At 37.3% G+C, this 25,417-nt stretch overlaps 1 protein-coding gene across 1 annotated transcript in view; it reads left to right on the forward strand.

Annotated features, from left to right (window-relative positions):
• LRP1B (LDL receptor related protein 1B) overlaps positions 1-25,417 on the forward strand; it is a 483,986-nt gene that overhangs the window by 446,219 nt on the left and 12,350 nt on the right. The window contains exons 83-87 of the mRNA XM_017740107.1: positions 1,910-2,074; positions 10,839-11,000; positions 15,124-15,298; positions 15,910-16,014; positions 18,009-18,122. Of these exons, the coding sequence (XP_017595596.1) occupies positions 1,910-2,074; positions 10,839-11,000; positions 15,124-15,298; positions 15,910-16,014; positions 18,009-18,122 (721 nt within the window). The remainder of the gene's footprint in view (positions 1-1,909; positions 2,075-10,838; positions 11,001-15,123; positions 15,299-15,909; positions 16,015-18,008; positions 18,123-25,417) is intronic.

The raw sequence follows: 25,417 nt of genomic DNA on the forward strand, positions 1-25,417 counted from the left end.
GTTGTCTGTACTTCAGTGTTATTTATTCTGTTTTTGCCAAGTTCTGCTCCATAAACTCATGACTAATGATAAGTAAAACAGATAAGATAAGCAAAACAAAAATAGACCTTCTCTCCAATAAGACATGCTACATTATCCATTCAAACAACTTCTGTAATGAGTAACTGAAGAACGGTTCATGGAACATCAAAGGATTTAATGAACCACCCAAATAAATAAAACACTGAAGCATCCTCAAACTCCCAAATACAAAGTAGCTTTCTTACAGCAATTGTATATATCCAGGGTGGACACCAAAAAATTAAGTGCAAGTAGGATTTCATATTTTTGTTGTGAAACTCATGAACTAAGAAGTTGCGAGTCAGTCCACCATGGTAACTTTAAGATTTACTGCCTAGTGGAAGCTTAATTTTGGAAAGGTAAATTACCTGAAAGATTGCAGTTTCCAGAAGTTTTGTTTAAATGGGTTTGATCCCAGCTTATGTGTCTGCACCATCTCAGCGCTGCTGTGGAAGGAGGCAGCAGACCCTGCTGAGGCAGGGTGCACACAGGCAGGAGAGAGAGATTTAGGTGCATCCAAGGAAAGGGCTCTGCACAAACACAGTTGTGTTCCTGGGTTTTACAGAGTCTGAGAGAACTGTTTAGGTAGAGGACATCCAGCATCCCTAAATACTGCACTTACAACACAATGTATTCCTTTAAATCTCAAAGGAGTTGCTGTGGCTGAGTCACACCAGTCAATGTTAGACCTCAACCAGTAAGGGACAAATGGGAACCTTGTCCCTTATGACTTTGTTTCATGAATTGACTAAAGCAGATGAATTCAGTAAAACTCCTGCAGCTGGTGGATGTATTACTGAGGAGTTCTCAGTACTTGTGGCATCCCTCTTGTTTAAAGCCATGCAGGGCTCAAATGCTGGATTAGTTAGGAAGCAGTCTGGCTTCACAGGATTGTTTTGCTGTGTGAGAAATGAAAAGGCTCATTGCTGAAGGCATGATTTGAGCTGGAAAGGTGCTTTTCTGCTTCTTTAGGATTACACTTACTTGGATGTTTGAGCATTGTATGTGTGCTCATCTATAATTAATTTGTTGTTGTTATCATTGAGTGATTTTATACTTTGCTGATTGAAATAGAGGTTTACTTTTCCAAGTGTTTCCTAGAGAGACACAACTCTAAGTACTAAAGAGCTTTACATAAAGACTGAATCTGGCGTGATCAGAGTTTTTGTCCCCTCATACCTCAACACTGAGAGGGTGGCTCTGCTGCCATAAGAAGAGTGCAGAGCAGCAGCAGCTTCCTTTCTCAGGGATTTTACAGTCTGAACAGAAAAAAAGGAATAATCAGAAAATATGACTTAGGAGCAATGGGTTTGTATGCAAATACCAATTTTTGAAGAGGATTTTGAAGGCTAAATGATTTCCTTTTAAATATTTTGGACAGGGCTTAGTTAAGAAGGCTGTTAGCAGAGAGAGTGGAAGAGAGATCCAAAAAAGCTAATAAAAAGGGCTGAGGTCACCAGAAAATGACTGTGAAGTTTTCTGAGGTCTCGCAGATGAAACCAACATTCAATTTTCCAATTCTCAAACTAGAAATTATGGTTTCAGACAAATTCATACTATTATTACTGACTTAGATCCTAGGGAGGTCAACTTCCCTGTGCCATGCAAGGGCTCCCACCAACTCAACAGCTCCTGGCAGCCTTTCCAGGGCTTATGGTCTCCTAAGTTTGTGGGGTTTTTTCTGTCACTGTGGAAACAGAAGGGGTAGTTTACTTTCTCCATTTTGAAAAGCAGTATTTTCCCCCCACTGACAGAGATCTGTGGCTGTGTTTAAGAGGCAAGGTTCTGTTTTGCCACTTCCATGAGACTGGGATTGTTTAAGTGCTCTGTGTGTGTGCTCCTGCTGCAGATGACAGCTGTAAATTAACCTGTGAGAATGGAGGGAAGTGCATCATAAATGAGAAGGGGGATCCCCGATGCCACTGCTGGCCAAGCTACTCTGGTGAAAGATGTGAAACCAATCATTGCTACAACTACTGCCAGAATGGAGGAACCTGTGGGGCCTCACTCCTTGGTAAGTATTTCTGCACAGCTCTATCTTGCTGTTATACCTGCATTAAATGTTGAAATTTGTTCCTTGTTTGTGGTATTTTTTCTCTTTGTTATTTGTTTTGTCTGTACTTAAACAATGTGCGAAAGTAGCAGCATACTCCATACACATATTCTTTGTAGTCAATAGGGCTTTTCATTCACTTACCTTGGTGTTTCAGCACAAATAAACTGTATACCAGAAAAGGGAGAATATAAGTAGATACTCAGTGTAAAGACTCACATGTTGAAGTGTAGCAGAATTTTAAAGCAAAATGTCCAGTCAAGCTATGTCTGCAACAAGTCCATACATCTTGTTCTCTTAATTTATATCAATTCACCCCCTAAATTTATATGTGCATACACAGAGATATTTGCTTAAATCCTTGACCTCAATCCTTTACCTTTGTCTTACTGGAGTTTGCAAAGTAGGAATTTTACTCATCTAATTCTCAGGAAGACTTTGTTGCTGAGAACTGAGATCCTTCATTTTCTTGGAGGAATTTGAAATTATATTTCTTAGGTTCAGGGAGGATCATCCTGTTAAAAAGCAGGAATTTGACAGCTGATCTTTGTCCCTAACACATTTTTGTATCTTGTATAATGTTTGGGCTAGAGAGGAAAAGTGTGAAAAGAAGTACTCTAAAATGTAGCAATTCTGTGAGAAAGGAAAAGTAGAATTCTATGTTCTGCTTCAAGGAATAGTTAAATATTTGATTCAAAATACAAAAGCTGGAGAAGAGTTTGCTGTCTCCTTCTCAGAAGCTTTCACCTGCTTAAGATGCTGTGAATTGTTTTCTCCTGTGTGATGAAGTGGCCAACACCCTGATCTGTGAAAGAAAAGTCCAGGCACCTGACCTTGAGAAGTTTGTGTCTGAGTCTCTGTGGCAGAGATTGTAAAGATTTCCTCAGCACTCCTTACTAATTAACATTAGCCTATGTAGTTTGGTAATTTAACCCCACTTGCTGGCTTCTCCTCCCATTGCCTGAGACGTGGTGGCAAAATTCCAAGTGAATGCAAGTCTAGTAATTTATTCTTTCAGTTCTGAGTAGTTGAGGGTTAGTAATGTTGTTCATAATAATGACTAAATATCAGAAAATGAGAATCACTTCTACTGGAAGTTGATGAATTATACTTTAAACTGCTCCTAACAGCTGACGGAACTACTGACACAAGTGATAAGCGGCGATTTTTATCAATGTAGTGAGATCAATACATGCTAAGTGAGGACGTGCAAGTGAATGGAAGTGATGGTTTAAATGGTGAGCAGAACTTCCTCATCATTTGATGAGAGGATGTTTATTCCCACATTTTTACATGTCTGGCATCTAATTGATTCTTTTGTGGGGTTAAAAGGCTTAATAAAATTAATAACTTGGCTCCTGGAACTCAGCTCTGTTGTGAGTCCTGCAGAGACCCTAGGGTTTTACTTAATCCTTTTCTTTTGGCAGGAGCCACAGGGCTCACTCACCTCCAGCAGTTCGTTTTCCCTCTCCCAGGCAGCTCACTCTTGCTGTGCTCACACAGCTATGCTATTGCATGGGTATTTTTAATTTTCATTTTCCTGCTAAATCCAGCCTCTGAAATCTCTCAGCCTTGCTGAAACAATTAGTGCAGTAGGTTTTGCCGCCAGTGGGTAGAGACGAGATATGAGCAGAGTCTACAATACACTTCTGTTCAGTTTTCAACGTGGATCTGGGGAGGCAGGAATCAGCCTGGGGACGAAGCAATCAGCCTGATGCTTGGTCCCAAATGGAATCACAGGTCTGCACTAAAGTACATCAGGAGAGCCAGCATGGGTGTCACCACAGTCTGTATTTCATTGTTCAGCTGCCTGATTTGGGGGAAGCTGAACCTTTAACAGCAGCTAAAGTTTATTGTAGCACACATGACTGAAGTGTGCCTGAAAGAGCTGAGATCAACACAGAGCTGGTTCTGATGGCCATGCCTGCTGATAGGAGTATTCTTCTACTGTGCTGGCTCCCTTTAGTTTCATCAAATTTTTAGGAATCATATTTCAAGTTAACCAGATGTCCAGTCTGCCATTTCCAATTCATGAGGGTAGCCGTGCCTTGAAGCCCACACCATAACTTTCATGTGCTGGAAATGTGGAAAAAGGACTTTATATCTTTCTAAATCGCTGTGACTCGGTCCAGTATTTCAGATAAAATTTTCAAGTTGATGAGCATCTCATCTTCCTTGCATGCCTAGCCCCTGGACCCAGTAAATATTCTATTAAGAGGAAATCTCTATTTCTTATCAGGCGGTATTTCTTATCTGTATCAGTCTATAAATCGTGTCTTACTGAAACAAACTAGCATGCCAGTGAGATGCCCCTTATCACAGTTTAATCTAATCCATGATATACTAAGGCTGTTATGTATTTTACAGAGAGAAGTTACGCTGGACTCCCCAAAAGCATTGAAAAATGTAATTAAATCAAGAAAGCTTAATTCCCCAAGTGTTCTTGCAATAACCATTTCCTCTTTCTCCTTGAATACACCACTGTGTGTCCTTCAGCCCTTGACTTGGGCAGGGCACTTGCAGCTGCAGGGGATGCACAAGCCCTTTGCTGGATGAGGGTGTGAAATCCAGACCAGAGCAGTGTTTCTTCTCCTTGTCTCAGCCTTCCAGGCAGAGCTGGCCTGCTGTGTCAGGCTCATGTGAGAGGTGTTAGTCTGTGTGTTACTGTATTCTTGCTCATTTCTACATGTGGGAATGAAAAGGTTCTTTATTACTAGGAATTGCTCAGTTTCTCATTAATGGTTTTAGAACTTCAGCATTATATTTTGTCTAGATTTATACTTTGTCCTACCAGGTTGATTTGTCTGATAGCAATAGAATCATTAAGACTGGAAAAAAACCTCTAAGATTGAGTCTAGCCCTTAACCCAGCTCCTCCAGGTCCACCACTAAAGCAGGTCTACAAGTGACACATCCCCATGTTCCAATAGTTATATTGTGAACTCATTTTGGTAAAGAACTCCCTCAATTTCTGTAAAGTATAAGATTGCTATTTTAAAATTAAGTCAGCTCGGTATCATTTTACTTTGATCTGCTGTGCTGTTGCTGTGCTTGCTTCCCCCTGTACTACAGTGCTCACAAACACCACCTCAAAAAGCAGCACTCATACTTCTCATCCATTATACAACCAACTCATCAAACTGACCTGCTAAACTCATGCAATCAAATTCCATGTATTTTCCCAATTTTGCCTTTTTTTAAAGTGTATTTTTGTTCAAAATGATGAAGATTTTTCTTCTGGAAGTTGCAGAAGCTGTGTGTGTGAGTGCCAATCTAAACCTATCTGCAAAATATAAATGACCTGTGATCGTTTCAGCTTGCTTGACCTTCTCTTTCTTGGAGGCTTGGATTGCCCTTGTTAATTCTCACATATTATTCTAACAGCTTTGAGGCAGTCGATCTCACAAGTGTCATTTTCCACACGTGGCCTCTGGAGAACTTAGGGACTGCCAGCAATTTTAGCCTCATGAGATGATGCTTCCAAAGGGTCCCCACAGCTGGAAGCTTCCCCAGGAGTCAGGGAATTTTCTTATTGTTCATTTCTGGCTCAAAAAACAAGGAGGAAATTTCCTGGGAATGAACCTTGCCTCATATTCTGATCCAAATAAAATGATGCAGCAGACACTCTTCTGGTGAATGTGTGTGTTCTAGTGAATGTGTAAATCCTCTTCTCTCTCTCCACCTAATATAGAATAGTAATGTGATAACTAATTAAGTAAATTGCAGAGTATTACTAATTTTTTAAAACATGATTGTGCTAAATCTTTGCTGGATGTGTTAAGTTGTAGAACCTCATTATCTGCACACAAATGTTAATTTGTTAAACAAATCCCACTGGCAATTCAGGGATTATTCACTGTTGGCTTACTTACTGCTAAGCCTTTTGGCAAATTCCTATGTGAACATTATATAGGCAGAGATTGGAGCAGCTTTAATTAAAATTTATAAGTTTACGACAGTTGTATTGAACTACAATAATTGAACAAAGAAAATGTCATCAGTTAATTAAAAGTACACATCAGAGACATGTAATTAAAAGTTTGGGTGTAATAATGAACACTTTCCAGTAAGCCAAATTAATGGGAATTCGGAAAAAAAGTCAATGTTACCATAAAAACACACTTTGTTTCTCCATGTAGTTTAAAGTAAAAATATTGCAGCAATATTTTGCTGATTGTCTCAAACACATTAACTAAGCTAACTAGTTCACAAAATCAGATAAACCCCTTTGTACTATATGAAAGGTATGTCTAATCATACACAATTGTGATGTTTGTATCAAAATGAGTGAAAAAAAAATATTATGTCTTTCCTCTAAATGAAAATTGATGAAATATTCTGAAAGAATCATCATGTATAAAGCAGATATTATTTTGTATTTTATCTTATGAGCGAAACAAGGTGATTTGGTGCATACTGAAAAGACTGTCGGGTGGTATTTCACTGGGTCTTATCTCAGGTCCCAGCAGAACCACCACCAGCAGCCTTGGAAAGAGCAGCCTCTGAGAGTACTCAGAGATATTTAGAAATTGTTCTTTCTTCCTTTCCTTTTCAATAACACAGAGAGACTCCGTATCTGTTGGGATAGATCCCAATCAGCTCACCTACTAATTATCTTCAATAATGCAGCTTTTCTCCACTCCTATTGTTTCAGTAAAGCTAATTATTGTTCATCAGCCACACAGAAACGAATTATTGTGATTCCCACAGACTGCTGATAACGACACCAAAGGGCAAGATACTGCTTACAGAAAGCTCATGTAGAGCCACACTGTTGTCTGTAATAGCAGCAGCAAGTTAAATATTGAAATTAAATGTGCATATTCACACATAACAACTGAAAACCACACCTTGCTGGTAGTGAATGTACCGGTGACTGGAGGAAATAAATAATGTAGGTTTTGATGAAGACATTCATCTGGATTATCTAATCTTTAAAATCTTGCAGAAAGCTTACAAAAATAATGCTATTGACCTAGTTTTTCATTATTTTTTAATTATTTTTTAAACTTTGTGGTTATTGAAATTGCACAGTATTTCTCTGCTGCTTAGGCAATACCATGAATGAAAATTGATCTCTTTAGAATTCTGATCCTTGTAAAATAAATGTAAATATGAGCTTAAGATTATATTAATGAATTCCCAAAAGGAGTCGCCAACATATTCTAGAGGAAGTAAAGGAAGATATTTATGAGCAATTTTTGAAGATTATTTGAAAAGTTATTATATAAACAGTTGTTATTATGTAGCAAATTAAATTGACAGACCAGAAGTAACTACAGGCTCTGTATCAAAACCTAATTGAACATTGAAAGATTTTGATCCCTGTTTTTTTGGGGTTTTTTTGCATGATTTATTTTTTGTAAGAAACATGGAAACTACATTTCATTTCTGTGTCTAAAAATTCTTTTTTTTTTTTCATATCCTCCTACCAAAAATAACTTATGTCTTAGGGTCACCATAATTTATTCTCCTTTATTCTACTAAATTCTGTTCCAAATTTGAAGCAGTTTAACATTCTGTAAACCACTTTCCATGTGAATATTTTCTTTATACTAATGTGTTGTGAATCTTTCTGTGGTGGTGAGGGTCAAAAATTAAGATGGAGTTTTAATTCTGTGTCTGTAGAGCTCTAAACCTGAGATTTCATGATCAGGAAAGGTGCTGGAGCTCTCTGTGCATGAGCTCATCCTGCAATTTTTCTTAGCTGGATTATGTGACATCTTGGTCACACGACTGTTTCCCTTGCAAACATAAATCTATGTTCTGATTCCGTGATACAAAATGTTACGGCAAATTTTGGCATTGTTTAATGCTGCAGTTTTGTTAAACTGTTCCTGGAACCATTTTTTTGTATCAGAAATAATTTATGAGAATAAGGCAAATGAAAATGTCATTATTTGTATTATTTCAGATGTCAACAGTCTATGTATAAATAGGCAATGGACTATTAACACTACTGGAAGGCATGTAAAATTGAGTGACAAAAATGGGGTTTAGGCTATACTGTATTAAATTTTCATACAACTGTCAGCAGTTTGGCATATTTATAAGTCTACATTAGTAAAGAATAGAATAATCTTTTCTACAAACTAGAAAAATATCATTGTCTCATCATTTTAACAAATAGAGGAGTATTAATAATGAAAACGGATTTCAGACCTCCGGCTCTATGTTCTATCACTATTTTATCTTTTTTTTTTTTACTGAAACACTGATTCAGATGAAGGATTATGGAAACCCCCTGTCTTGGGGGCAGAAATTTAAATACAACTGTGTACATGGGGAAAAACAAGTGGAATCTGTGCTAACATCTGAGTTCAACATCTTTGATTTAATGTTTATATCACAGGGGACAGATATGAATAACCAGCCTGATGCATATTAAAGTAGTCAAAGCTATTTTTAGGTCAATGGTTTTGTTCCTGCTGTACTCATTAGAGAAAGAGCCTAACTGATCTCATGGCCCTTAGGATGATTTGCAAAACACTTTAAATTAGCATAGCTTAAAATAGAAAATACAGAAAATAATTACGTGAAGTGTGTCGTGTAAGAAGGGTAAGATGTAAGTGAAGGAAAAAGAGTGAATAAATCATTCTGCATGAGCCAGAGAGAGGAGACAAAATGAGGGTGCTTCACTTGTATTGCAAAATTCTCCAATGAATTTGATGTTAAATGATTTCTCAGTATTAACAAAGAAAGGCAGACCATAAGAAATTTAAATTGTAGGGTTTGTGGAATATTGAGTTTAATCTTAATTACTCAATAACACGGCCAGCTAAGCAGAGAAGAAAGACCAGCAAGGTAAGCAGGGTTGCACATCTCAGAGTTTCAGATGCAGCTGTGGTGAACATCAGGAGGAAAGCAGGTGTGGATACCTGCACCAGACGTGGTGCTAAACTGAGGAAACAATGAGACAAAAGCCAGCAAAGGAGGAACCTGTTCATACAGCAGCTGTAAGTCAGGCAGCAGTAAAGAGTTCTTGTTAGATTGCCATGAAAATCAGGGAGAATTACTTTGGAAAAGTGATCCTTAATGTTATTTCATTTGACTACTTAGGATTTTGGCTCTTTTGTGTGTTTTAAATCAGGTCAGGCCCAAGTCAAGCATAGCTTTTTTTGTGGACTCACCAAGCCATCCCTCCATAAGGTAGGATTGTTTCTATGTAAGAAGCTTGCTCCTGCCTTGTGGCATGGTGTGAAGTTTTTCAAATGTAAATCCAGGGAAAACTATGGCCTGTGATATATAACTTATTCCCTGATTTTCTCTGATCTCTTCTAGCTCTCCAGTCATATTATCTTGATTGGGCTGTCAATAATAAAGTGTGAGAAGTTATTTTTTCCTGTTTATGCCTGTAATTCCAGTCCAAAGGGATTCTGCATCACACACACAGTACATTATGTAGTTACCTTGATAAACACAAAACCATGAAATGTTTTGGGTTGGAAGGAACCTTAGTGCTCATCTTATTCCAACACATCCTGTCTGCCCTTGTATTTCAGAAGAGTCCTCAGGACCTGCTTAATCTTCATCTCTTTTCTTCCTGGGAAGCCAGGAAAAATAAAAGCATTAAACTTGGTTCTCCCTAAATTTAAGAAAATCCTTAAAGCTGAATGAAAGCAAAGAGAAGGATGATGGGGGGAAAAAAATAATGTCTTGTAAGAGATAATCAAGAATGAGAATAGTATATTAGGAAGTGAGAAGGGAGATGGCTGGTTGGACACATCAGGTCACTTACTTGAAGATTATAAATGAGATAGAAAAGCAAAGTCAGGCGATGGAAGAACATTAATGGAATCTAAAAGTTCATTTTAAAGAAGATAAGCCTTAAGAAAATAAGATGGGGAAAATGGAAGGGTTTAATAAAACAGTGGAATTGTAACAAAGCTATAAATCCTTTAGACATGAGATTTAGATAAGGAAAAAAAATAGGAAAATTACAATAGAGAAGAATTATGGGAGGAAAATGCATTGGGTTTTAAAGACTATCTTCAAATCCTTTGAAAAGAAGCTGTAGACTAGGAGTTCATTGTGTGCAAATGTTCAGCCCAAAGTGTTAACTGCTTTTCAGGCATTGAATATTGATGTTACAGGCGTCTTCGGTCTGATGCCAGACAGCTATATTTATGTAACAGTTTTCATTATCTGAGAGGGGTGGCATAACAAAACAGGCATAGATATATGTGATTTATTAAAAATTGTTATGTAAAGTGTAGCTATTACTGCATTAGTAAATACTTGTATATTCATGTGATTATACGTCAGGGTTTGTAGATTTGAGAATAACGGAGTGCACTCTGAAGAGACACCAATGGTGATCATACGAATGTTTATCCTCTGCAACAGGAGGAGCCCAGCATGGCAGGATGTTTGAAGAGTTCAGTCGTATCTTAAATTCCTGCTTAGGACCAACTTTTGAAACTATTGTATATTTTAAATAATGACTTTTTTCTTATATGAGTCAATGACTGTACATGCACAAGTGTAAAAATGCACAGATGCAGTTTTTGAGTGCCCACGACTCCCAGAGCCAACTTCATTTTTTAAAAGTTCTGCATTCAAGCAATGTTTGCAAAGGCACGTTCTGTCAACATCTGGAGAAGCACAGTTGGGCTCGGACACTGAAACTTCCTGCTCTTACGATAAATCTGTGTTGAGAAAATGCTGGTTACTGCTTTAACTTGTATTTATTTTTATCATAAAATAGCTTTCTCTGCTTTGGACAGGTCGGCCGACCTGCAGCTGCGCGCTGGGTTTTACAGGGCCGAGCTGCAACCAGACGGTGTGCGAGCGCTTCTGCCAGAACGGGGGCACCTGCAGCGTCACCGCGGGCAACCAGCCCTTCTGTGCCTGCCTGCCCGAGTACACAGGAGACAGGTGCCAGTACTGTGAGTAATCTCCACAAATTATTCCACCTGGGTTTGTAGTAAAAGTTCTACACAATGGAAGTTTAAAACCCATGTGGGTGATTTTTTTTTTTTTTTTTTTATGGCGTTGTTAAATTTAGCCCCAGATTATTCGTGCTGCTGAGGCAATGGCATCTGATGTATTCCGGTGATCTTTGGGCATATTCTTCTACATGGCTAGCTGAAGAACGAGCTGTTTTAGGAATGATTTATTATTATTTTCATGAATGAGCTGTAGAGTAGGGCAGTACAAGACAGACAGCTTTGTCAGTAGCCATGAGATAATTGTGTTAAAATTTTCTATTCCAATTTATATATATTTTCTCTTGCTGGTATAATACCTAAGCATAATGAATTGACATAGTGGGTTAAAGAACCTTCTGGTGTCCCTTATCTTTGCAGACCAACACGTCTTTTAAACTGCTCCTTTACCTTTGTTTTCTATTTCTAACCCCAGCAAGCAGCACATTGAGGACTGCTTTGAGTTTCACATTGCTGTATTTCTTTAGCTTGCACAAAGATTACCCTGAGTATGGTTTCTGCCCCATCCTGGTATTGAAATTGTAAAGGATTTCTGAATATTACTCTTGTTTACTTCTCAGGACTTAGGTTCTGTCTTTTGCATCTGATTTTCTCCCTTGTTTTTCATTCCAGTGACCCATCAGTCTCTTCTCATTGAGATAGGTTTGTGAAGGTTTCCATGCCTTTAGAAAGGCTCTTCTCACTTTCTATAACTTCCTCTAATTTTTTGCTTCTTTTACAGACGAGTAAGAAAAGTAGGTTATCAACCAATAGGCATTCTGTTCTTACTCCATTTATATTTCTTTTCTTACCATGCTTTTGTTTTCTTTCACCATTATCTCTTTTCAGTAACTCAAGACATTTGGAACATAATCTTGAATTTCTTCTGTTGGTCACTCATTTACAAATTACAGTTTGTCATCCCCATGTCTCTTCAAAATGATGACTCACAAGCAACCTTAAGTTAGAACAAATTATTTTACTGAGATCAGAATGGTGTTTTTTAATCATCTTCTTTTTTCTACTCCTGCTTTGCTTTGACTCTAACATTCTAAAGACAAGGACTGTCACAGTCTTGTTAGACTGTCATAGTGCTTGTTATAGAACATTAAATGTGAAAGGCATCATCTCTTTTGTACCTTCAGTGAATCTGCTGAAGAAGGCTTGGTTTAAGAAAAAAAGGAAGGGAAATTAGCTGTTATAAAGCTCTGGTTTAAAATTATCTACAAGATACAAAAAGTATTTAGTTTTAGAGAAAGGTCTGTCAAACAAGGAAAGGGATAATGCGTATCTTAAATAGGATTTGTACTGAAGTAAACTGAATATATTTCCAGTTGGGAGACTATGAAATAAATTGAAACCTTTGAATGGAAAACCAGCAGTAATTGTGATTCTTTCCCCCTTGGTATTAAACAAACTGCATGAATCCACAAATAAGTATCTGCAAACACAATTGGGTATTTGAAAATAGTATAGTACATAAATCATGCACAGACAGACACACAGATTAAGGAAAAATATTTACTTGAGGCTTACCCAAAACCAAACAAATTGTTTCTAGTTGAATGCTTCTGCAAACCTCTTTTTTTCTTTTTCTTTTTTTCTTTTTTTTTTCTTTTTTTTTTTTTTTTTTTTTTTTGTTAAGATAATTAATTTAAATGTAAATTTAGGGGTACTTTTTAAACAGTGCTTGTTATCAGATTTGGATTGTCTGGGAAACTGCCACAATGCAGAGACTTGAACACATTATAAAACACAAAATAAGCTTTTGCTGATTTAAAACTTAAGTCTTTTAGGTGTGAAAAAAGGTCTTAAAATCTTTTAGAGTATTTTTTGGTGGCCAATATCAGTTTTGTGAAATTGTATCCATGAACAGTTAATAATGAGTATATCAAGTCACATCTGGGGTTTTTTGCTTTTTTTGCACATTTGTGTGATCTTTTGCTTTATTAATCACTTTCACCTTGTATGCAAGTTGGAATACATTAATATGGCATTATTGCCAAGACTGGTTGCCTCCCAGATATCTTTTTCAGCCTGTCTTTGCTGTGATTGAAGGCAGTTCATATGCAAAGGATGACACATGAATGTGTGTAGGTATTTTACTCCTGCTCCCAAGCTTAAAATATTATTAGTGGGGTTTTATGGCAGGGAGAAGACATTTGCTTGCAGTATTACCAGCTTGCAAAGACCTTATTTTCCCCACACTTATTGTCTCCAATTACCCAATGCAGAGTTTCTCCTGTGATTAGTTCACATAAGGGCTAATAACTGAAATGTGTGCTCTGTGTCAAGGCACTGGCATAGCTGAAATAAATTTAAGTGAGTGAATTTACATAGAATTCTACTAACATTGCACATGTTATTAAATACACATAAATCTGATGTATTTGAATGTAGCTCCCTGTTTTAAACTCCAGAAAAAAAGACACGCAGGGTAGCTAAAGTTCATTCCTTGTATCATTTAAGGCTGCCCAAACTACCTAAAAAATAGGAAACATTTTCATGCAGTTAATATCATTCCAAGTGGATACAGTGATCCCACAATCTGTGACTTTCTCTGAAACTGAACTCCCTTTCTTTAGGGAAAAAAAAAAAAATTGTGTCATTTCAGCCCAAATGTAGCATAAACATTTTAGATACAGCAGATGACTAAAGGTGTTTGTGGCTACAATCAATACTAAAAACCAAATTTTTTTTTTTTTTTTAGCATATGACCTTCCTATTCCTAAGTTTTGGGTTTGTGTCTTTTGGTTTTGTTTTTTTTGTCCTAATGTACATGCAAACATATGCCCCTTGCACTGCTCTTACATAAAATCACTCTCAGTATTAGCTTTCAAACTGCAGTAGTTTTTGTTCCAAAAACATCCCCCCTGCTGCAAATTGCCATTCTGTACCTGGAACTGGTACTGAGGAGCAACGAACAACTTCATTTAGTGTCTTTTAAGCTGCTCTGGTTGCTGAGCAGTGATTCCTTAAGCAGCTGAGCCTACAGCCTGCACAGACAGGTGGAGATACATAATGAATATTCAAACAGAAATAACTCCTCCAACAGCCTTTCTCTGTCCCTCACAGAACTCTTCCAGCAGTACTCACTCCTTGGAGAGGAGGAAAAACAGCTCAGGGTAGCAGAAGCAAAATGTGTTTCTGACTTTGAGATAAGATACCCTCACAAGTGGTGCCCAGAGAAGCTGTGGCTGCCCTATCCCGGGAAGTGTTCAAGGCCAGGTTGGATGGGGCTTGGAGCAGTCTGGGACAGTGGAAGGTGTCCCTGCCCATTAAGGAGTTTACACGATGACTTTAAAGGAAAAAACAAACCACAAAATAAAGTTTTCACTACCACATAAAAAAAAAAATTAACCAAAATGTTAAGATACCAGTATTTCGTATCTCTTGGAAGCTTCTTCAGTTAGGCAATTTGATTTTTAAAAAGGTATGAAAACGGAGACAGTTACTGGTGGTTCTGAAGAGTTAAAGAATTCACTACTTGAAATTTCAGTCCTGCTGGCATTTAAATAGTTAAATGCTATAATGGGGTCTTGCACAGTCTGTAAAGATAAGCATGGATGTAGTACTTTGTAGAAATTATGGATTATGTCTTTATATATTATTATTAGAACTTCATCAAATTTTAATATGTGGATAAATGAAAATAAAACTTAATTATTTCAAAATATCGTTTCAATTTCAGTTTAGCATAATGCTGTTAATGGTAATGTGAATGTACCAGAAGGTTTTTATTCAGCCAACATCCCATTAAATACATTAACATTGCTCTGCTTTTCTCATCAATAGTCTTTATATTATGTGGGATGATGCCATAAATGGTTAGACAACTAGAAGGGAAAAAAAGCCCCTCTTATGAGTTTATATTTCCATTCCACTTCCCGAGACTACGTCGTTAATATATTATATGTCTGTTTATTGGGGTGTTCTTGATTCCTGTGGTTGCCAGTGAGTCACCTGCTTCAGTTTTCATTTTGTTTTTATTACAGTATCTTTTAAAACATGAAAGTACTGTGTTATTTTTTTTCTGCAACGCTCCTTAATGTCTTTTAGTAATGAGGCCTCACGTTGCTTTCAGATGTTTGCCACCATTACTGCGTGAATTCCGAGTCGTGCACGATTTCCGATGATGGAAGTGTGGAATGTGTCTGTCCGGTACGGTTTGAAGGGCCAAAGTGTGAGGTGGACAAGTGCATCAGGTGCCATGGGGGACGCTGCATAATGAACAAGGACAGCAATGACATAGTATGCAAGTAAGTGTGTGTAGGGGACAGATTTTGCTCAAAACCATACATTTAATGGCAATTTTACTGCACTGTCCTTTAAATCTCTCACACAGTAGCTTGTCCCTGAAGCGGTCACATCAGATCAGTCCCTTTGTGTGGTTCCTGCCCATACAAAGCCAACTGACTCCTGGCTTTTAAAACCAACTTGTGGAGCACTCCTCACTGGAGGAAGCACAATGTAGCAGCAGACTGAATGAGTTTTCACTTGGAAACATTGAAATTAATCAATTTAACAGTGGAGTTTTACCCTACTGTTGAAATGTCTTCATTCTACGTTATCTGTGACAGTGATAGAGACATACTAAATACTGTTGGAGGCACAGGTAACATGTGCTGCTCTACTGCTGAGTGATTATTTTGTATTATAATAGTTTATTTTCATAGTAAGAAAGATTAAAAGTATTTTATGTAATCTCATTGCTGTACTAGCTTTTCAAACTGGAAACTTAGAATTCTTGCAATGTATACATATCATAATTACCCATTAAAATACTGATTTTACAATGAAATGCTCAGATTTACTAAAATACTGATTGCTCTTTGCACTTTTTTAAAAATTTTCTTTTTAACCGTGGCAGTTGCACTAATGGAAAGATTGCCTCTACCTGTCAGCTGTGTGATGGCTACTGCTACAATGGTGGTACCTGTCAGCTGGACCCCGAGACAAACATACCTGTCTGTCTGTGAGTATCCTGCATCCTGTAGATCATTAAAATGCCTGTGTGACAACAAATAATAAAATTGTTATGCATGTGTCCTTATTTTTGGTCTCTCTAGGCTGAGTATTGTGCTGGTTGCAGTTTCAACTTACAGTATCTGTTTTTTAGCTACTTCTGTAACCTCATACTTTGCATACTTTTTTGCAAAATGTGTGTTGAAATTTATGCCTAAGGACTCTACTGTGAATGCATATAGATACAAAGATATATCTTTGGAGACTTAGAGTAATTTCAGGTTTGTTCAGGCAATTTTTTCTGGAACAGAATCTTGAGGTTGCCTGCCCTGCTTTTCAGAGGTGGATTAAGTCTTATCTCCTACAAAGATGGTCAGAGGTGGAGGCAAAACCCTCCTCCTGATGGCTAGGGAACAGGAAAAATAATTTCTGTGTTATTTCCCTTATGGGGTTATGCTCATGTGTCTCTTGTTTCTGCCCTAAACTTCACACTCCCCACAGTGTTGTGGCTGTTCTGGGGTGAGATTGTGCTCTCCCTCCTGTGCCGTGGTTGAGAGTAATTCAGGTTGCTTTTCTTAAGCTCAGACATAAAATGTCACAGAATTTCAGATTCTGTAGGCTAGAAGTGAAGTACTGTTGTAAGAAGTAGAGAAATCTACATTCTACTCCTTTCTTGAGAGCTATGGTGTATCTTCTTTTTTCAGCTGCTCAATATGAAATATTGAAGTAGTCACCTTAGCAAGAAATTAATTTCTTTCCTGCTCTCAGTTACACTGAGCTACCTAGTCATAGTCTTTTTTTAATATATTTTTTATTCATTTATTTTTTTTTCTTTAGAAGATTTATGTCAGAATTCATTGTCTTCCACTTCTCCAAACAACCTGGAGGTCAGAGCATCCTCCAGGTTGGAAGATAGAATTGGACTGGAGTGTCTCCTTTCCTGGGTGACATAAGCAAATTGTTGCCCAAAGGGATCTGGCACTACAACTTTGTGAATACAGATACAGCCATTCTTTCATTTTGTTCATATTGAAAGAGAGCTTTATTCAGGCTCTCAAAGGAGGTTCATAAATGCCTAGATTTTATTAGTCTGACCAGGGGAAGAGATGGGCCAAGGGTTCCTCCCTGTGAGAGCTGAAGCACTTCTGCATGAGGAAAGGGACACAACTGTAATCAACATGTCGATTGAAAAATTGTCAATGTATGTTTGAAGTTTTGGGGCTAAAGACAATGTAATTCAGTTTTGCATGGTAGCCCTTATACAGCTGAAAATACTTTACGACTTTACGTGCTTATTTTTCTTTTTCATTATTATTTTTTACCTGTTTTTACCATTTTTCCTGTTATTTGTACTTCCTTAAATGTCTTCAGTTGAGGGCTAGAGACTGATAAATCCTGGCAAAAGGAGAATGTCACAGCTGTAATATGTAAGGCTCAAATATGACTAAGCCTGGTGATTGATTTGCTTAAAGACCTAGAATGGGTGTTTTGGAAGCTTGTGACTTTTCATTAATTTTTTTCTTATAAAACTGTCATATTCTTTATCAATTCACATGGAACACCATAGCATCTCAAGGAAAAAAAAAAAAACAAACAACTTTTGTGCTTTAATTTGTGTGTGGAGTTACAATACATAAATGCTGCAGCATACACCAACACCATTAACAATGATAAAAAAATGGTCATGAACATTTTTAAGGCCATTGCAATCTGGATCAATCTATAGAAATGGACAGTGCATCTGACAATAATACTTTGAGAGTATAACTATACTTCAGGGAGTATAGGCCCATTGTTTTAAAAACTGTTTGATCAACATTCATGAGCAAACTTTTCAGTATTGTCAGATGGACCTTCCATGAAAAAAGAATATTGCTTTTGTCTCCTGTGAGTGTGTGCCCGTGTACGTGTGCGTGTCTTGCCATCGTTATATATAATGCGTTTAAAATCTGTTCAGCACAAGGCAGAATATTTATGTAGGTCTATTTTACTGAAATTCTGCAGATGCTCTGTGGGGTTTAAAAGTCAGCGCTGTGACCAGAAAGTGAACCCTTGTGATTACTACTGTCAGAATGAGGGAATTTGCACTTTAACCACGTTTAATGAACCGAGATGCAAGTAGGTTTAACCTTCCACTTAATGCTGCACATTCTGTGACATCATTCCAGGCCACAGTTCATTGGTTCAAGTCATGCACATTCACATACATTTCACAATATATACTTAATCTGGGGGACCATTTCTCTAATACACACTTACCCTTTGAGAGTTGCACTGATGAGTGTATTTAAAAATACATTTGGAGTGTGTGTATCATTAGAGGAAGAAATAAAAAGCTTTATTTTTACTGAATAAATTGGAAAAGAAATGAAAATGCCACTTGGCTTCTATTGCTCATGTTTTTGAGATATTTTACCAAGCTAATCCTACACAGCATAAAGTTTAGAGAACAGTGATGTTGCTCGTGTTCTGTAGTCCAGACCTGACTTCCTATTTCTTATCTGTACAGGGAAAGGAACAGAACAGCTATTTAAGTACAATTTCAGGAGTTAAGCTTGTATTTAGGAGTCTTGTTAATTTTATAGAAATAATTCTGTAAAACAGGAACTGTTAAAAGTATGTGAGCTACATCATAACGTTGACTTCTCTGATTAAAAAAGAAAATTGCATTTGTGTTCTCTACTTCTCTAAATGATTTTAGGTCTATTTCTTAAAGAGAAAATTTTGGTCTTCATCAAGGAAAAAAACAACCTTAGCTTTTGAAAAAGGCAGATGTACAGAGAGATACAAAACACCTGTCAGATGAACATAGCTTCGCTCAGTGGTTGTGATGCAAAAGTCAGTGAAATCATCAACCAAAGACCTAGACTTGGGATAAAATGTGAAACTCATGCCGATTTAGACTTATCTCAATGCATAGGTTATGAAAACACAGAATGCTGCGGGGACATGATGTGGGTGTCTGGTGGGTAGCAAAGACAGGGACTGCTTAGGGTGAATAATCTGATTTTTTTTTTTTAACATGATCTCAATTGCTTTGTCAGTGTTCTCATGCAATGAACCTCTCTGACTTGAGGTACCATAAATCCACTGGAAGCAAGTTTAATGTCCTGACTACTGCTTCTTAGACTTGGAAGAGTATGGAGTGGGTCTGTTGATCAGCAGTGGATGGGACATGGGTGCTCGGAACTTTTTATATCGCCGTGTATCACACTTGTGTTTTCAGAATCATGCAGCCCTAAGAACAACACTTTGCTGCCCATAAAGTCACATATTGGATGTACCTTTGCTGCTTTTTCTCTCGAATGCTCCAGGAGACACTTTTCCAAGGGCTACTTTTTCCTTAACCAGTCTCTAATTCACAAGTGGGTGATTTTTTTAGAAGAAATAGGAGATGCCTGGGTTTATTGTCATTCAGCAGAAATTCTGCTCTGCTCTCTCTCACAGCCAGCATCAGCTGAGAATGCAAACTTTATACATAATCAAGCCCTTATTATCATTCAGTAAAGACAATAGAGAATCAGATTTATCTGTTCCAAAGGGCAATCCTAAAGCCATAATTATACAGAGTAACTCTAAGCCTGTAAGAACAGATTCTCCTTTCAACAACCTGTACTGCTAGCATACATTTTTATCTTCCTGTCTCAAGGTGTCTTTTTAATGTTGAATGCACTAAATGACCTAAATATCAGTTGTACTCTGGAAGAAGGAGTTGTGGTTTTCACCTAACCATTTTAGGAATGAATTAAGGCCTTACTGTAGCTTCATATAAGCCACCAAAAAAGAGAGGGTTGTATGAAGGCCAGTTTCAATGAATGGTCTGTCAGGGTTTAAAATATGCAGAATATGCTGTTGATTTCTCTTTGGACATCTATGCAATCTAGATTATTGATTCTTAGCATTATTTTTAGGTATATGATGATTATTATTCCCCCCACATTATGGTTCTTGCTCAATTACAGAGGTTGTGAGAGAATTTCAGAATGTTAAAATTTGGGGTAATGACCTTTGCTGAAAAATGTACCACTTAGGGTGTCTTAAAGTAGCATAATCTTATATAGTTACTGTCATTTTAGTATTCCCATACTAGATTTTTTAAGGATCTCCTTAGTACTGCTCACTCTTGGGTGAGGTCTGTGTGTGATAGTAACATAACAGTAGAAGCATGTGAGATATGTCTAAATTACACCAGTAAGTTCACAAATCAATTGCAAAACAGAATGATCAGGAGATCCAGATTCATGTGGGAAATAATTAAGGAGTGCTTTTTCTGTGTATTTCACAAACTGTCCCTTCCATCTGTTCTATCAGTCTGTCTTTTAATAAATACCTTTATTTATCTCTCTGTTTCCTTCTCACTAATTACCTACCTGAAAATACATTCCTGCAAGAGAAGCAAGGTTTAGAGAGAGATTACACCTTGTATGATAACAGTGAAGAGAACTGAAAAGAATTAAAAATTTCAAGTACTCAAGAGTCTCTCTGGTTGTTGAATGGGCAGGGCTTTTATTACAGAATCTTTAGCACAGAATATTGCTCTCTCTCAGCTTTGTTTCTTTTATACCTTCATCATAACTATATATTGCTGCAATTCCATCTTTTTGTTTGTATTACTATTGTTATTTATACCTGCACATGGATGTGTTCTATTATTATTATCTGCAAATAAATGTGATCAAACCATAAGCCCCTTACACTAGGCATTATAGAAATTTTTATATCATTTTTATTTTTCTACATAATAGAAGACAGAGTACAGCATTACATTAGGTGCCTGTGGCTGGATGTGCTGACCACTCAGAGGGATTCAAGTGTGTGTTGTTATTTCAGTGTTAGAACAAGCATCAGTTCCTCTGTAATGAAGAACAAGTCATCCTGGAGAGTTAACGAGAAGGCACAGATGATGCAGGAGCTTGAAAGAAAGTCAAGCTAACAGAGGAAACTGAAAAGTGAAGGGTGGAGAAAGAATAAATTACTTCATTTCTTAATGGAGAGTTTTGGTCAAGTAACAGGTGGAGGACAGTGAACAACTGGGGAGAGAACAAGTTGTGGAATTGCTTAAAGGTGATAACAAAGTTTGGACCTGGAAGTGTAGACATGGATAAATTACGAAAAATAGCTCCTGCAGGAATGAAGTAAATAAGAGAGCTGTTCTTCCAGAATCCTAGAATGGTTTTGGTTGGGAGGGACCTTAAAGCTCATCTTGTTCCAACCCGCCTGCCACAGGCAGGGACACCTTCCATTAGACCAGGCTGCTCAGAGCCCCACCCAGCCTGGCCTTGACACTTCCAGGGATGAGGCATCTTCTGGGAAACCTGCTGCAGCGTTACCAAGTTGTTCCTGTCAGCTTTATGTCCAGTAGGTTGGAGAGAGAGACTGTGCGAGGGGAGTGTGTGGGGGTGAGCACCTGTGTGTGCAGATGTGTGCATGTGTTTAGGTCACAGAATTCAGAAAGAAAAGAGTGCATTCCTCTCTGTGGAGGAGCTCCCCAGCAGCTCAAGTGCCTGTGATGTTGTACCTTCCTCCTGACATTCCCCTCCTGTTGAAAAATCTTCAAATTTTTATGTAAGTGCACATGCAGCTTGTACAAGTGCTGCATTTACACTCAGGTTTTTAACTAAATAAACCCATCACTATGGCAAACCTCTGCTCAAAAAAAGGTTCAGGTCCATCCATAGTCCAGTTGTGGACAAGAAAGGGACCATAGCATGCAGTCCCCTGACTGGCATTTTCTGAAGGCTGAGTAGAAAAAGCCACAGTGGTGTAGAACAATTGCAGGATTGAAAAGCCTGACTAAGAGAAGGCACAGGTAACCCTGAGAGGCAGTACAAACCAGGAAATTTTATCAAGTATCTTGCAATAAATGCTTTCCATATGATTTCCTGGGGTATATTTAATGAGCTCCCCAATTGCAATTACAACAGGAATTTCACAGGATTCTGGTAGTCCTTTGAGAGCTTTCTTTTTCAACTAAAAATATCTTTGTTATAAATATCTTGAAATTGAACATAATCCGCAGGTTATACCTTTGTATGATAAAAGATCTTTTATCCACTTTGTACCACAAACTAGTATTAGTTCAAGAACTAAATGCAAACAGGTGTTTGAAGAGTGGTTGTCAGAGGAGGAAATTTTAAGATCTTGGGAAAAGAGGAATATGTATCTTTTTCATGGAGCATTTACTAACTAGGCTGTAATGCAGATATCCTTTGTACATGAGTTTAAAATTTTTCAGATGAAACTTGCATTGTATTTGCTGCTGTACATCACTCTTGGGAAAAACATGGAGTTTTTATCTATCTGCTTAGCCAGTCCTTTCTCATTCCTTTTTAGTTTTACCATTTCAATCTCTTTTCCTTTTTATTGCTCAGTGTAATTGCAGCTACAGTAGTAGTCACCTGGACATGCTTTTTAGATATTTTCTGTATATTATTTTTAATACTTGTACAGCCTCTGTACTGTACACATATTGCTATTAGCACAGTGTTTAACGACCCTCAGTTTCTTCTTTTTCTTACCCTTGGGATGAATGAGGCTGAGCTGCACTTGGAAGTTGTTCCTTTACAGTGAGCATCATGCAGCAAGTGTGAATAATGATTTGTGTATAGTAATGTCATGCCCAAATTAAAATTCATTTGTAAAGTCACGTTTTATTTTTTTCATATATGTTGTGACTTAATTTAAGGGGGGTTTTTTGTGTTCCTCAAAAGTAATTTTTTATTGTTTTGCCTGCTTTTGGATGATGTAATTACCCTGTTCCGAATGTATTGGATTGCAAGGTAATTTGTATTTCATTTTCAGGTAACAAGCATAAATTTTCTATCCCTTTGCTTCTACGTTATTTTCATTTATGATGTTGAAGGATGCTCATTAGACAAAACTACTAAAATGTGGTCTGTTCATGTATAGAATGATTATGGAAAAGTTGTTACTTGAAAATAATGAAACCCTACAATAGAGGGGAAGATACAGAATGTGCAATTATTGATCAGTCCTGGGGTGGGATTTTTGGTCTTTCTTTGTTATGAAAGTTCTTTACTTTAGAGGGTTTATCAGTGGGTTTAACTCTATTATATCAGTTCCCTGTATGAAAGAAGCATATCTGTAGAAGTATTCCTAAATTTATTATAAGGAATAGTTTAATGATTCGGTTTAGTGCAGGGCTTTTGTCATCCTCTGGCATGCTACAGGGTTAAGGGCAAAAAGAGGATTTTGATTTCTCTCTTTCAATGCAATTTAATGTAGATAGTAAATAACTGTAATCCAGATATTCTCTTGTCTTGCAAACAGTTTTAATATTAATGATAAGACAAGTTCCAGTGAAATTTTAATGTGTTCTTAAAATAGTGAGGTTGGATCACTTCATTAATATCTTTTAGTATATATTGCTATGTCATGGCTGAAAGGAAAACCAGAGTTAGAAAATTATTTTGTATAATGAAGAAATATCATTTATGGCTAAGAAACATTTTCTGTTACACTTCTAGGCTAATCTTTCAATGCTGCTAATCTTTCAATGCTGTCATTTTTGGATCTGCACTGGTACATTGAGTTGGAAAGCAGTTGTCTACAAAAGCTCTTTTTAGCTGCATATTATGCCTGCTGTATTACAGTTTTATGACAATGCCTGTGGCAAAAAGAGAGGGGAAAAAAAAAGAGAAACAAAATTTTAAAAAGATTTGCACACTGCCACAAAATTAGCTTTTTTTTAAACTGTTCTTTCTATTTCTTCAGACATTTCATAGTCAAATGGTCAAGTGCCTGTATAACTGAGTTTAGAATGTTCGAGCATACTGACCTGTAAGGATTATACAGAAAGAGGGGAGAGGCATTTTCTGTCGTGAATAGACTCTGTAACAACAGCATGATCAATCTCAGAAATGTAAATATCTTCATTCTAAACATTACTCACTCCAAGGGCAACACCTTCATAATCTCAGCTGAAAGTTTTTTTAAATGTCTCTCTTTGCAATTCAATGCTATTTCCTCAAAATAGATCATTCCAGTGGCACAGGCATTCTGTACCTCAGAAAGCACTTCCCAAGCACTCATCTCTTTATAAACGTAGAACTAAATTTTTACAGAGAGTGGTAGCAGTTTTATTAATGACCTTGGCAGCAGAAGGTGCACAAACATTATTTATTACATTCACTTTTAGGTTTCATATTGGCATCCCCTGTGATGCCGCTGCTCTTTGATCTTTTTCTGGTTCTGCTGGGAACTGGAGATTTGCACCCTTAGATGTTCTCTGTAGCACCTTGCACCACACAGCTGACTCCAGCCTGTTCTTCACTGTCAACTTCCCCATCTGTTTCCATCTGTATTTGTCTGTGTGTGACTCAAATTAGGCATTTTCACTGTTCTTTCTCCTGAGTTTGTGATGATGTGAACCTCTTGGATGAAACAAAGTGGCTTTATGGGGTTCTGCTCCATTAATACCTTTTGGTTTACTGCAAATGTCCTGTCTGACCGTACAGCCCCTGAAAATGGTACAGAACAGCTCCTGGTAGCAAAGTTTGGAAATGGACAAACTGATGTGCATCAAACTGAACCAGGAGTCAGTTCCCATGCTAGGACCTGAGCAGTCTGAATTTAAATGTCCTGATACCAGAAAATGCTCTTAATAGGAACAATTTCTGTGTGAAGACAATTAAAACTGATTAAGATCTTCTCATTTCCCATGTTCCCGCATGAACAGTTGTCCATGTCCCAATCCCATCATTATTCACGTTTCTGCTCATGGCTGATTTTCTGTGTCGAATTCCCTTGCAGAAAATATCCCTTTCCCCGGGCTTTATTTCTTTTTCTGCTCTCTCTCCCAAGACAAGCCTTTAGTAGCTTGCTGGACCATCAAAGGGCACTCATTTCACCTCAAAGTGTAGAAGGAAATGACTGCCATCCTTGCAGCTCCAGTCTCTTTGAAGGTTGTTGGAGAAAGCAAGCATTTGGAAAAAAATTTAAATGTAGTGGCAACAATGTTTTTATGAGACTTCTATCAGATGCCTCAGATGTTTCAATATTGCTGATTTTTGCAATTAGCATGCCAAGATAGGTAAAGAACTTTTGATATTTTTGCCTTATTTTTTCCTCTGATTACTGCATACCTAGCTGTAGGGTTTTTTTTTCTTCACCAGCTGTTGTGGTATCATATCTGCTATAAGGTTTTGAAGAATGTAATTGTACATCTTGCAATTTTCTCATGAACTTGTACTTGAATGCTTCAGGGTGATTCTTTTGTTAGTCTCACTGTCTTATGTTCTTTAAACTGTTTTTAGGACAGATTTATCATAATGATTCTTACATACAGTGGAAGCATTTGAAATATTTAATATAAATTTAATATAATTTAGTGGCAAAGTTAGATATGTCTAACTCTAAAATAAATTTTTCCCCTTCAGTAGTGTAGTATTAAA

Source organism: Corvus brachyrhynchos, unplaced genomic scaffold, assembly GCF_000691975.1.
Source record: "Corvus brachyrhynchos isolate BGI_N302 unplaced genomic scaffold, ASM69197v1 scaffold126, whole genome shotgun sequence".
Classification (NCBI taxonomy): Eukaryota; Metazoa; Chordata; class Aves; order Passeriformes; family Corvidae; genus Corvus; species Corvus brachyrhynchos.